The 15,121-nt window shown below is 40.5% G+C and overlaps 1 protein-coding gene across 4 annotated transcripts in view; it reads left to right on the top strand.

Annotated features, from left to right (window-relative positions):
- The window catches only part of CTTNBP2NL (CTTNBP2 N-terminal like), a 117,151-nt gene that overhangs the window by 84,443 nt on the left and 17,587 nt on the right, over nt 1-15,121 (top strand). For all 4 annotated transcript variants that reach the window (XM_068265578.1, XM_068265579.1, XM_068265580.1 and 1 more), the window contains one exon: nt 13,190-13,420. In XM_068265578.1, coding sequence (XP_068121679.1) covers nt 13,190-13,420 — 231 coding nt within the window. The remainder of the gene's footprint in view (nt 1-13,189; nt 13,421-15,121) is intronic.

Below are 15,121 nucleotides of genomic sequence, written 5' to 3'. Positions count from 1 at the left end.
TTATTTAACAAGGGGGGGCATTCACTTTTTCACACAGGGCCATGTAGATTTGGAGCGTGGGACTCCCAAAGATTGATTTTATCAGCCAGTACATATGTTACTACAGTAAAGATGGCGATGGTGCATAAATCTCCATGGAGACTACTGTATGTGGGACAAAGTAAAGTGTAACACTGTGCTCCGAGCACCAAATGCTGTTCAGCGTATTTCATTTCAGTATTGCCAATGTATTTATTGGCTTTTTCAAAACTTTCTTCATAGTAACTTGTATATACTTTTGTTTGTAATACTGTCCTTTATTTTTCTTCTTTGCACAGGTAGTATCATATTATGATAGTAAATGATCAAGTTCCCAATGATTACAGCTATGCAACACAGTGTTTATATGGCTGGTATGCTTGCCTTGCAGCTCCAGAGTTCTGGGTTCAGATTCCAGCCAGTGCACTAGAATGACAATTACCCCCCCCCCCCCATGCATGCAAAGGTTTCTACCAGACACCTCAGTTGTCTTGCACATCCCCAAAGCCCACTGGTCTGATTTCTGCCCCAAAATTCTCAGTACAAGAACCATGAATGTGCAGTACATTCATTATAGTGCTGTTGAAATGGTCCATGCTATCTAAATACAAAATAATAATTTTAGTGGGATATACAGCACGGTTATACTGTAGTTGCCTGATTTTTATTTTTTGTGTGTGCTCATGCTCTGAGAACAAGTCAGAATTCTGTGACAGCAGGTAAGCTAGATAATGAGGATTGGATGACAGAATGCAATTCATTCCTTCTAATAGGCTCTACAGTGACAAACGTGGACTGTCTACAGAATGTGGAGCAGCCGCTTTTGTTGATGGTTATCTGACAGGGAAAAAATGTCAAAAGGAAGCACTGGAGAGCTCTTATTTTAACCTCTTACTGCAAAATATGATGCTGACAGTTCCCATGATTTCACATTTACTGTTGGTGCATATGATCTAAAGTAATGAAGCAAATCTTATTCAATCTACAACATATTTATGGAGAGTAAGACCACATGCCTCTCAGCTGCTTTTATTTGTACGGCCCGCTTAGAAGTCATGGTGGTATGGCCCATTTTACCAACATCTAAGCGAGTAATAACGATGTCAGACCTTGCATACTGCAGGTTTGAGGCTTCTTTTACGCTGCAAATTGCAATGTGATTTAGATTTGCAATTCTTAATTTCACTGGATGCTAACAAGACAAATAACATTTATATTGCGCTTTTCTCCTGGTGGATTTAAAGCGCTTGAGCTGCCAACTGGACACACTCAGTAGGCAGTAGCAGTGCTGTAACCATTACATTATTCAGCCAACACAAAAATAAAAATGCCGCATTCAGGACTTTTTAAAATTGCATCGGAATTGCTTGTACTGTAAAAGCCCTGAACCTCCCAGCAACTGCTGACACCAACTGTTCCTGTGCATAAATCAGTCTTTTTCTCTATGGGACGACAAACTGTACCAGTCACCCCATGAAATGAATAGGCTGTGCTGGCACAGGATTGAGAAAACTACAGCCTACACTGCTATGGCTGCAACGAAGCAGGTCATTTTGGCGCATGCTCTACCCCACACTGCACTTGACCTGAGTTCTGACATAGACATAATGTTATCACATCTATAGTGGTGCAGCGGGATTTCAAATGTAATTTGGGTGTCGGGGATTGCCGGACCCCAAATTACTTCTCCTTCTGAGTTGCAACTATTCGGAGGGGGAATAGCATTTAACCGGTGCCAGGTATTTCAGTGGCCACAGGGTGACATGTAATTTGGCTTACCCTGTGCCCAACAGACTGGGCAACGGGATAATCTGTAGACTGGCTACAACCAAATATACAGAAAAAAACCACTCATCCTGCTGGGACCAAAATTAGGGGAAAACTGGTCCTGAGGAATTGTCAGTTTATATGCAAACAATAAATAATTCTCTGGACTCAAACCACATGCTCACTATAGGCATGGGAAACAGTTGGTTTCATTGCTGTCAAAGAGTTGTCAGAATGGAGGACCCATTTAAAAAAAAAAATAGGCTGCAGTGCCTTTTGTACTTGGCTATTGTTTGTGTAGATGTAGAGGTCTGTAAGAGTGGCCCTTGCCCTAAACAGAGGGCAGCACATAATTCATACTGCTCAACACTGGTCCTGATCTTGTACCCAGTTATAGGTGAGTTCCTGCAACCCAGTAACCTTTTTTTAATTTGATTACTAGTTTTAGGACCCCATACCAAGTAAAATACAATAAGAAATATCAGAATTTGCCTGCTGTATCGGGCATCTCATTTTACGGATAATAAATATATATATATATATATATATATATATATATATATATATATATATATATATATATATATATATATATATATATATATATATATATATATATATATATATATATATATATCCCATTTACTGATCGAAGCCCCCTGCAGAAAAACCGAAAGCCTCTTGTCAGAGGCTGCGGTTTTTCTGTGTTACAAAAAGTTTCCCGTCTTCCTAATACTTTTTTGACTCTGGCCATCTTGTGGCCAAATAGTAAAACTACACCACATCTATTTTTTTTTATTAAACAAATACATTATTTTACATTTAAAATTAGCTGTTTACCTCCCACACCAAAAATTACCCAAATCAAATTTTTAATAAAAAAAATTACATTTAAAAAACAAATAGTTACCTAAGGGTCTGAACTTTTTAATTATGCATGTCAAGGAGTATATTCATATCATTTTTGAGATTATGGGCTTGTAAATAGTGTTGGATGCATATTCAAAAAATGCACCTTTATTTCCAACTAAAATATAGGCACCATACATTGTGATAGGGACATAATTTAAATGGTGTAATAAGCGGGACAAATGGGCAAATAAAATACATGGGTTTTAATTACAGTAGCATGTATTAATTTCAAACTATATAACGGCCAAAAACTGAGAATTTTTTTTTCCATTTCTTTCTTAATATTCCTGTTAAAATGGATTTAGAATAAATTAATTCTTAAATGTATCACCCAAAGAAAGCCTAATTGGTGGCGGAAAAAACAAGATATAGATCAATTCATTGTGATGAGTAGTGATAAAGTTATTGGCAAATGAAAGGGAGGTGAAAGTTGCTCAGATGCAAAAAATAAACAGCCCTTCAAGCTTAAGTGGTTTAAAGTCAATGGGAATAAAAAAAAAAATAGCCAGATACTTGCCTAAGGAGAGGGGAGGTTTTGGGATCCTATAGAACCTTCCTGCTCTTCTTCGCTGCCCCCATTTCAGTGCTGGTTCCCAGGTAGCAGTATTCAACGAAGTTTAGCCAACATCCATTACAGTCCTAATAAACTCGTACATCCAAGTTACTATTGCTGAGCTGCTTATCAAAAGCCAACGTTAAATATCAGTAAAATATCAAAGCGCTTCAGCTAGACCAATTAAAATAAATTAAAATGGCCTAGCTGTAGCGCTTTGATATTTTACTGGCAATTTGGTCAAATACTGCTCTAATCCTTCGCAGTCTGAGTGCTCCCGAAGACGGGCCACTACATACTTTGCAAGAGCCCTCTCTCGCGCACTCGCAGGATGAAACCGACTGCCTACGGGAGGCTCGGTTCCCGAAGACTTCTGCAGTCCCCCGCGGTGGAGCCAGCAGTTAACGGAGGGGACTGGGAGAGCAGCAGGAAGGCTCTGTAGGACCCAGAGTCTTCCCTTTTCTTAGGTAAATATCGGGCTGTTTTGTGTTTTTTATTTTGTTTTTATTCCCAATGACTTTAAATGGTAATAACGTTTATATCCTCTGCTTCTTACTATTTTATTTTTTTTTAAATATCCAATTTAGAGTGTTATGACTGTGATGAGAAAGAAAGATAATTGTTGGAAAACTTTACAGGAGTTTAAGCTACCCATTAACACCGAGGTTATACGGCAACAGTATACAAAGAAATAATTTGACACACCCACCAACTTGCTAAGATTAGATCCAAAGTTCTATGTGAAGCATTTGAGAAGGGCGGTTACTTCTAGCAATAAAGACGTGCTTGCATAGTACAGAAGATAAGGGTGTGGTGAAATGTCATTCTGCGTCTTTGTCAATAAGAGGGATTTATTTTATTTCCTAATTTGTGAAGATCTACATAGTCAGTAATAAAAAAAAAACTGTGGTGCATAATAACATTTGTATATTTTCAAGGAGTAATTTTATTAATGTATCTGAGTGAGAGATGCATCTTTCTGATGGCTAGCTTCGATTTATATATTTAACATGCAGCATACATTGAAACATACATATACTTGGCCAATAAACAAAATAGATAGACAGTAGGAAGAAGTATTTGAGGAGAATTACAAATGTCTATTCAAAGCTGGGTGCATGGTAGCCAGTTTCATCTTTCCCAATGATGCATAGAATTTGCAGTATATATAGTTTACAAATATCTTGAAAACCAACATTGCAACAAGCAATAATAACTAAGCAAACAACCATTAACAAAACGAAGGCTGCACTGATAGTTATTTAAAAGAGCTAATATTGCTTTATACAAAAACCCGAACATTCGTAATTGTCTGTCAAAGTGGAACTCTATGTAGTGACCGTTAAGGCCAAGATTTATATACCGTATTTAGAAATACAATTGTTGAAGTGTTTGAAAAGAAAGGTGGAGGAGCACTCATCCAATAGAGGAACTTCTGTGTGCTAAAGCCTTATGCCTTATTCAACTATGCGGTTGAAGAGGTGGCACAGATTATGGCAGAGGCGGCTGGTGAGACCTCTTTTTTACAAAAAACGGCCTAAGCCTCTGAAAAGGGAACTGGAACAGCTGAAGCGTTGGCATATTGACCTCGACTTGCACGCCAAAACTTTGGCAGAGTACCACAGATGTGGACATATTCTAAGACAGATGAGAGCAAATGTGGCCAACACACACCAGATCCACAAAAAAACGCGGATGGACCCCTGTAGCTGGAAAAAATCCTACCCTGGACAAATACATCAACAAATTTAGACGCCAAATCTCTGACAGGGTTCTGAATAAAAGAAAAACACTGGCTCATAACATAACATTGCAAGAGCAACAAGCTATCACATACCTTAAGGAGAATAAGGACATTATTATTAAACCAGCGGATAAAGGGGGTGCCATAGTCATCATGAACACCAGTGACTATATCCAGGAGGCACAAAGACAGTTGTCTAACACCATGCACTATGCCAAATTACAGGAGGACCCAACAAAAAGGTACAGGATGGCACTCAATAGGATGGTAAAGAAATTGCCCGTAAACGCCAGGCTTCATGTACAGACTCTTATCCCGGAAAAGCCGAGAACCGCCTGCTTTTACATGCTTCCCAAAGTCCACAAAGAGGGGAACCTAGGCAGGCCCATAATCTCAGGGAATGGAACTCTCACAGAGAATATCTCAGGGTGGTTGGAAAACATTTTGAAGCCTCTAGTCTGTAAAAGACCCAGCTACATACAGGATACTACACACCTCCTGAACCAACTGGCAGCCATTGGCCCAGTGCCTGGAGGCACCATTCTTGCCACTATGGATGTAGAGTCTCTGTACACCAACATTCCCCACAATGATGGTATTGCGGCCTGTCGCAAATATCTTCAAGGTTTGGGCACACCTATAAACTCAATTGCTGGACTAATGAGATTCGTTCTCACCCACAATTATTTCACTTTTGGGGAGGACCTCTATTTACAGCAAATGGGAGTGGCAATGGGCTCACGGTTTGCACCGCAGTACGCAAATCTCTTCATGGCAAAGATTGAAGAAGAATACCTGAATACTTGTCATATAAAACCCATGGCCTACTTCCGTTTCATCGACGACATCTTGATCATCTGGTCTGCAAGTGAGGATCTTATCCAATTTCACATAAACTTCAATGCCTTCCATCCCACAATCAAACTGAAATTGAGCTACTCTCACAGGAAGATTAACTTTCTTGAAACCACCATATACATCAGAGAGCACAGCTTACAAACGTCCATGTACCGCAAACCGACGGATCATCCCACATACCTCAGGTATGACAGTTTCCACCCCAAACATATAAAGAATTCCATAATTTACAGCCAGGCAATAAGATGCAATCGGATCTGTTCTGACAAGGATGACAAAGACAAACACCTGGATTACCTGAAGAAGAATTTCATAAAACAGGGATACAATCCTCTAATGACTGAGACCCAAATCAAGAAAGCTAACAACATCCCTAGGACTCAGCTCCTGGAGTACAAGCAGAGCCAGGAAGAGAGCCGTGTCCCACTGGTAGTAACCTACAACCCACGCCTGGAAATCTTAAGAAAGATTGCAAAAGAACTTCATCCTGTTCTACACAAGGATCAGAGACTGAAAAAGATATTCCCTGAACCTCCCCTCCTAGCGTTCCGACAGCCACCCAATCTTAAGCAGATGATAGTGAGGAGTGCTTTAAATAGGCAAGAACAGAATGGAACATTCCCCTGCCGAGGGAAAAAGTGTGGGACCTGTAAACACATCCATTCCACTGACAGGATACAAATACCAGGTACACAACAGGAATACAAAGTACAAGGCACCTTTTCCTGCGACTCATCTAATGTGGTATACGTGATCATTGTTATAATTTAAGTAGGCCTCAGTTACTTGGCCTGAGTTTTGTGTAAAAGGCTTGTCCGCAGTGTATGCCTTTAAAATCAATAGAGGTTTTGTGATGCAGGCAGAGGCATCTCAGGGTCTGCGTGTAGCAGAGGATACACGCAGATACTGAGAACATGTTCCTAAAAGAAGGCCATCAGCCTACTCTGACCTCCACGTACACCACAGGAACAGTAAACATCGGCCATATTTACTAAACATCCACATTCCTGCATTTAGGTCAAATGCCTCATTCATTATTAATCAAGTAGGTAGGTATGATGACACCACGAGTGGGTCCACCAATAATCTGATCTAGGGGGTGGCGAAGATGATGTCATATTTAACTCTTTCCTAGTCGGTATTAAACCTGGAGTGAGAGATGGAGAGGGGATTCTGCTCTTTACTTTCACACTAGCTCGCAAGGCTGACTGGGACCTCTAAGTATGCTCTTCCTTTCTGTAATCTGATATAATGTCTGCTGTACATAGGTAGTCTAGATGTAACATAGAGTAGATACAAGAAGACCTGGGTATTTTCAGTAGGAAGATACTCACGCCGCTGTAACGCAACATGGAAGTCTGCTTTGCCAGGAGATGATAAACTGTATCTATCTGTATTTCTGTTACTTGAATAAATAACGTAAACCTTGAAGAAGCCTGAGGAAGTCTATCTCCTGCTTGCTGTGTGGAGAGTCAAGTGATCTCAATAGTCTGTGAGACGTAACTGTAAGAAGTTACTGGTGTCGAAGCAAGGTGATAAGAACAGTTTATAACAATCATGTGTGCAAAATGCCCCAAAGGAATTTATGTGGGAGAAACAAGTCAACCACTGCGTGATCGCATGACACACCACAGATCCACTATTAACAGCAGGAAAAAGGATATTGCAAAATATACTGATCTCCCAATACCAACACACTTTTGTTTACCTGGACACAGTTTAAGCGATTTTCGCGTCACTGTATTAATGGGTGGCTTCAAATCGGGAAACATGAGACTAACACAAGAAACTAAGTTTATACATTGGTTCAAAACTGTAGACGATGGTTTAAACAAGGACTCTAACTTCTTGTGCTGGTACGATGGGTTTTAAATGCCACAATTCTTTTAATTTAAATTTTTCTATCTTTTCATTCATTTTTGTGCCATATGCTGTGTAAGATGGAATTCACTGTCACTATTCATTTTATTTGCTTTCAGGTGCTGGCTTTAAATGCCACAATTCTCTTAAGCTTAGAATTAATGGTGCATGTAACCAGGCCAGTTACCATTTGAATTCGGAATTTACGATGTCTCTTCATCACTAGAGTCTGCTTTATGTCATGTTGAGGATTCTATTGATCTTATCAATTTAGATAGAATGCCTGGGAAAGCCTCCTCAGTAACAGTTAAGGCATCTAATTACATTTGTTTGCTAAAGAATGTTTCTCCTCTGTATGTCAGTGTATATAAGCTGTGTTTTTCAGTTTTGGTCAGGAACCAGTCCGACGAAGGCTTTTTATAAGTCGAAAGCTCACTGTTTATCCATCTCTAAGTTAGCCAATAAATGGTATCATCCTGATTCAAAACTTCTTGCTTTTACTCATGGCTAACACGGTACAACACTTTACTGCTTCTCTTTCCTAGAGATGGTGATTTCCGTGTTGGATGGGAACATATTTGGAGTAAAGCGGCCTTCGACGCCATGGTACACACTGGTGAGAATTCGTAAGGAGCTTCCAGTGATCGATTCTAAGATCTCTACGATTGAATCTAGCCTTGAGGAACTTTTGCCTGTTGAGGAGCTTACTCAGTATGAGGATCAACTACAACTCCGTATGGACACTTACTTGAATACAGGTGAAGAGGAGAAACGTATGAAGTTCCAGCGGGACGCAATGGATTATTCCTCGGGCTTCGTATATGCCTGGCAGAAGGCTCCAAATGCTCGTAAAAGGAGACCCCCCCCCTTCCATAGACCAAGGCAACCAGGCCAACCTACGGGCCCGGCTCCATCTCGTAGTGAGGCATCATCTGATGTCCCAGTATCCTCTGGGGGTGAGAGTTCACCTACTACACATCCAAAAAACGACGAGGGGGCAAACGGTACAAGCGAAGATGCCGGAGGCAAGAAGGAGGTCCCCAAAACCAACAAAATGAATCTTCGACAACGCAAAAATTAGTTGTCAATATTTCCCATCATGTGCTTTCGAATGAAGAAACTAAGGCCCTTAATCATGGTTTGGGTTTCTGCCCCACCAACCCTCCAGATTTTTTCCTCATGGAACAGGAATGCTATCGCTTCCAGCAAAGCGTTAAATTGAAGGCCTCCTTCTCCGCTAACACTTTTTTTACCTCGACAACGGATTGAAAGGGTAGGACTCTTTTCACTAAGGGACTACCAGCTTACGAATAAGAGTTCCTTTGTTCCACCCAGCCACCCTGCTATTGATATTTTTGCTTCTAAATTGATGGATGGAATTAAGGCCATGGAGCGGGACTTTTAACAATGGTCATTTGAAGATCAAATCAAATTTGTCGTTCTGAAAGGGATGCGCTGGGTTCTATACAGAGAAACTCTGATATCACTGTTCGGGCAGCAGATAAGGGGGGAGCAGTGGTGGTCAAGGACACTAGTTATTACAGAGAGGAGATTTTGTCGCAGCTTGACCATACCTCAGTCTATAAGAAATTAAGTGGTGACCCCATCCGGAGGATTTGTTCATGCATTAGGTTTGTTATTGACGATGCATATATTAGGGGTACCATCGATGAAGACTTAAGGAAATTCCTCTACTGTGACCACCCTGGTCCCCCCAAATTCTATACTCTTCCGAAAATTCACAAGAACCTACTCCGGCCACCGGGGAGACCCATTGTGGCCGGGGTAGGTTCGGTGTTTGTCCCTTTAGCTAAGTTTTTGGACTAACTTCTGCAGCCCCTTGTTGTATCCTTAGATTCTTATCTAAAAGACACCACTATGTTTTTGGAGAAGTTGGGCAAACTTCAGATTGATTGCACAGATCTCGCGCTGGTTACATTAGACGTTGAGAGCCTCTACACCTCCATCTTACATGAGTAGTACGCTTCTTGCATTGCCCTTTGGGAGATTGGGAGGAGCGTTATAACTGCTGTGGTTTCCCATCAGATCCTCCTGACTTGGTAAGTGCTGATTGGCCATTAAGGATATGACACTTTTTTTTAAATCATGCTGTGGCAACTGCTGCTGATTTACATATCTGTTCCCCATCAGGTCCTCTCATTATGCTTTTCCCTGTGATTGGAGATTCATGTATTTTTGTATTGTGATGTTATCTGATTGGTCCATGTGACCTTATTGAAACTGTATATAAATGCCATTGTGGTTATCTCTTTTGGTGCGCCTATACAGCTTGAGGAAGGAGTTTGCCTCCGAAACAGCGTCTGTTGCTGTCCCTGGGCTTTATCTTTATAAAGAGCTTAAATACATCTACGTGGTGCTGCTGATCTCTACTACTTAAAGCCTTATGCTGGGCATACACGGATAAGATTATGCTCTGGCTCGATCCGGGTGCATCTCCACTCGTCCCCGCCGGCGCCTGCATCGATCCCCACTCCCCGTGGGCGCTCCTTATCTTCCGCTCGATTCCCCGCTATTGTCCGTCCGCGGGGATTCAGTGGGGAGTCTATACGGCAGGTCATCGGACCTGTCGGATATTATCAATCGAGCCATCAGCGGCTCGATTGATAAAGGAGCAAACGCTCTGTGTATGCCCAGCATAAGACCCCAATACCAATGGGATCCGTCAGTGAAGTCCACAAAAAGGCTGGCACCACAAAAATCGTAAAAGTAAGCTCTTTCATTAGAATGTCATTAAAACAACATAATAGTCGAGATAAAAAATGCCTACGGCCACTGTTGATTTTATTTATTTATTTATTTATTTTTTTTGAAGTGTTGAATTTTTTTTTTTATGAGTTATCCCTGAAGCATACGAGAGGAATCGGCGCGTGAGTCTTGGGGGGCAGGATACAGCCGGGATATGGCTGATCCTGCTGCTGCACAAAGTCCCGGCAGTGTTAAATAATATTCCCCCTCCAGGCCACCATGGATGGCGGGGAATTAAATAATTTGGCTTCCAGCAATTGCTGGAAGTCGAATTATTGTGTTTTAACAGTAACTTCAGCTCCGTCTTCTGACGGCGCCGAAGTTACTCCCTGTGCGCCCAAGTCTCCTGCGCTGGATTCACTGTGTTTGATCCCTGAATATCTGCAATTTTTTGTCATTTTACGGTAGGCACCAGTTAATGTAAATTTATTTAGAGGCCCAGTTTTGTTTATGGGTCCATATATTTTTTGAAAGATGTCTTTTCCTAAAACCAGTCTTATAGAGGCCTTCATTAATTTTACTTAGTTAGACTGAGTTTTTGTAGAATGGATACATATGGTAGCCACCAACAATGGGCATGTGTTTATTGCCCTTATCAACTAGAGTGCATATGTACATTCTGTGTACATTCTACACAAGTTTGTGTTGCACCAGAATGTCAAAATAAAGACTACAGACAGTTGTTTTTTTTTTTGTTTTGTTTGTTTTTTTTATTAATCATTTACCGACATCCTAACGTATTAAAACGTCATGCTTACCGCTATTAACGGCAACATGACGTTTTAATACGTCGCGCATTCGCGCCGCTGCTGCCGCTGTGTGTGCGCCGCTTCCGCCGCTGTTTCCGTCGGGATCCCGTGCTGGGTGATTGGGTAGAGGACCGAAAGGTCCTCTACCCAATCGCAGGGCCTGGAGTGAATGGACGTGACCGCGAACAGCGGCTACGTCCATTCACAAAAACAGGAAATGTAACAATTAAAGTGTGTAAAAAAAAAAAAAAAAAAAAAAAATAAAGTGAACACTTCCTATGAGTGTTCACTAGCGCCATGTTGTGGCGAAAAAGTATATTACACCTACAAAATACATACATTTTCAAGTACATATACTTTATTAATAAAATTACACTTCCAACCCCCCCCCCCCCCCCCCCCCCCCAAAAAAAAAAAACGTGTAAAAAAAAAAACAGCTTAAAAAAAAAAAGTTGCCTTTTTTTTTTAATCTATATTTTATGGGGGAAAATTAATTTTAATTTATTACATAGGGGCTTGTAATTATGGCCAGAAAAAAAAAACCACAGAACAGAAAAATAACACTTATATTTCAAAATAATATACTGTCGCCATACATTGTGATAGGGACATCATTTAAACGGTTTAATAATCGGGACAACTGGGCAAATAAAACGTGTTTGTTTTATCCACAGGAGAATGTTTAATTTTAAAACTATAATGGCTAAAAACTGAGAATTTATGTTTTTTGTTTTTTGTTTTTTGTTTTCTGTTTTTCTCATTAAAACGCATTTAGAATAAATAAATTCTTAGCAAAATGTACTATCCAAAGAAAGCCTAATTGGTGGCGAAAAAAACGAGGTATAGATCACTTTCTTGTGATAAGTAGTAATAAAGTTATTAGGGAATAAAAGGGAGGAGCACTGACAACTGAAAATTCCTCTGGTCCGTTAGGATAAAAACCCTCGGGGGTGAACTGGTTGGAATGGTTAAAACAGAAGTCAATTTCAAATAGAAAGCTGGCCAATTTACAGAAGCCTCTCTATAATTACAGTTATTAGATTCTTCACTATCAAATTGCATGGTTTAAAAGATTTGCAAATAGAAATTCATTCTCTTGAAGTACAGTGGGGTGGGGAATGTGTAGACAGTCACCCTAAAAGACAAGGGATATTCTGTGGCTGACCAACTGCAAGAGCCGGACATGCAGACAGTTACAATGCGTAAGTCTACAGCTGGGACACCAGTACCTAAGTGTTTAAAAAAAAAATGTATTGCTACCATAGTGAAACTGCATTGTCAAACTGATTTTTTTTCTAATGCCCAGAACATTTTTCGGACTATAAATTATATTTAAATCATTTTTGGTGTGCTGTCTTGTATTCCAGCAGTTGCAGTACATTATTACTTAAAAGTTTTGTGCAGTCAATCTGGATCCACACTGAAGTCCCAGTATCCTGCTCTTTCCCTTCTCCCACTGAACATTTATTTTGTAGTTCCAGCTGGTGTTCCTGGCCTATCAATTTATATACTATTATGTGAGTCTGTATTTGATATATAAAAAAAAAAAAAAATTAATCTATGCTAGGGCAATTAACATACAAAAAAAGAACCACAGATCATTGGTCCAGACTAACTGTATCCTAGTGGCAGCCGGTGCCAAAGTCTAGATTGCTGCGATGGCTTAGGTGTCACACTAAAATGAGCAAGGAAGCACACAAATTAACAGCCAGGATACAATCATTTCCACTGCAGGACTCTAACTTTTGAAATTTTTTTTTCTGTGTCATGTGAATACTATACCTTCCAGCTGCATCATCATGTGGTACTCTGTTCAAATCTCAACAGTTTTCAGGCAGGCATTGATTGAAAGATAGGCCAATAAAATATAGCTAGTACAGAGTGATTTAAATATTTATCCTGGTGAAAATTGCTGCGCTCTGCCGTGTGAGGTTGTTTATGTTGTATGATACTATTTTTCAGGCACAACATAAAGACAGATTTATTGAAGAACGCTATGGGAAGTTCAATATCAGTGACCCCTTGCTGGCCTTACAGAGAGATTATGAGACGGTCAAGGAGGAGAACCATGGACAGAGGCCCCAAGTGTGTTCTAACCCCTTATACATCTTGAAGGAGGTGATGAAGCAATGCAAGACCATGCAAGAAAGAATGCTTGCACAGCTAGCTGCTGCGGAGAGCAGACACAGGAAGGTAAAGTTTAGATGAGTGGTTTCTTACTAAAGTTTCTGCTTGGATTATCCTGATGCTGCCAAAGGGCTTTCAACATCTTTAAACTAAAAAGTTGGAATTTCACTTACCTGGGGGTTATGTGTAACAGCAGTTTACGTCTGCAGGTTTGTATCTTTCAACATCCACTCTGCTTGTCTGTATTAGTAAGTGACAATGTATGCATTTCTAAAATCATGTATTCACGTATTTATCCTTAGTAGAAGATTGCATTCCCATCTGAACATTAATGCAGAGTCTGGCAGTTTGTCTATTAGCAATTTTGTCAGTCATGAGGAATGTCAAGCATTCTAAGATATCACCTGCTCAGCCTTGTTATATCTGAGGTATGTAGCTTAGGTAATCACTTTGCAGTTTAATGGTGACTGGAAAGAAAAGCTATAGACCTATATAATTATTAACTTGTACCGCAAACAACTATTACATTTTTTTAGACATTACTGTACAAAGCAATATTTTTAAATAAAATGTTTTGATTGCCACAACCCTATAGGGTTACCTGTTGGGCATATAGTCAAGTGACTTCTTTGATCCAGGTTCCGGTCACCTGATCATTTGTAGTTTTATTGCCTGGTCTTCACACAGCCATTGAGAACTTTTGTAACTCACGTTTACAAAGTAATAGTTGTCTTTTTGTTATACATTTCTTCTCCTACTGTCATAGTGGCCCGTTTGAAAATATCAGTTGAACTGTGCTAGTTTCGTGAATATTCCCTGCATTTGTATAATTATAAATGCTAATTTTGCAAAATATTGTACTTGTACATGCCACTCTAATCCATACAGGTCTAATTTATTTTCCCAGATATAGTTTTTTTACTTCCTACTGATCAATGTTTTAGATTAAATTTTTAGCTACCCTTGGGCTGAAAGTTCCTTCTCCTGATCTTGTCTTCAGTCATGTTCAGTGTGTTGAAGGAAAGCCGCTGGGTGGTCTGTGCTTGCAACAAAGCCTCTCTTCACTTCTGCATACATCACTAATGCGGAAGGGAAGAGAGAGAGACTTTGGCTGCAAGCACAGACCACCCATCGACTTTCCTAATGAGGATTTCCACTTCACATCTTCGCACTGTGGCATCCAGTGGTAAGCCACAGCTTGCACAATGCCCACCAATGCTATATGGTGACCTGGAGAGACAGAGGAGGGGACAGAGGTCAGGGGACACAGGGACTGTGGACAGGAGGCACAAGGACTTTGTACATAGGACAGGGGACAAGAGGACATGGGGAATCGGGACAAAGGGACGGAGGACAGGGGACAGAGGAGGACAAGTAACGGAGGGGGGCACCGATGAGGACACAGGAGGCACATATGAGGATGCAAAGGGTACAAGGGGGGATACAGGCTCATAATAATTGGGGTGGGGGAGATCCACAAGACACCCCTGCACCATGGATGCACCAGGTTCAGTATTTTTTTTCCCCCCTGGTTCTAGTTCTCTAAACCTAGGTGTGTCTTATGGTCTGAAAAATACGGTACATTAACTATAGATGACAAAAAAACAGTATGACTAGGCATGCTGTAAATGTGAGACAATGGCAAGGTGTGCTTGAAAGCTCAGCAGCACACATCTGCCCTAAAAACAGCATGTCACTGGCATAGAACAACAATGTGCTGTATAATCATAAGGAAAGAATGTTCACAATAAACAGGCGAGCCCATCT

This window comes from Hyperolius riggenbachi, chromosome 2 (assembly GCF_040937935.1).
Source record: "Hyperolius riggenbachi isolate aHypRig1 chromosome 2, aHypRig1.pri, whole genome shotgun sequence".
Classification (NCBI taxonomy): domain Eukaryota; kingdom Metazoa; phylum Chordata; class Amphibia; order Anura; family Hyperoliidae; genus Hyperolius; species Hyperolius riggenbachi.
Note: the sequence above shows the minus strand (reverse complement) of the source record. Positions and strands in the feature narration are given on the sequence as shown.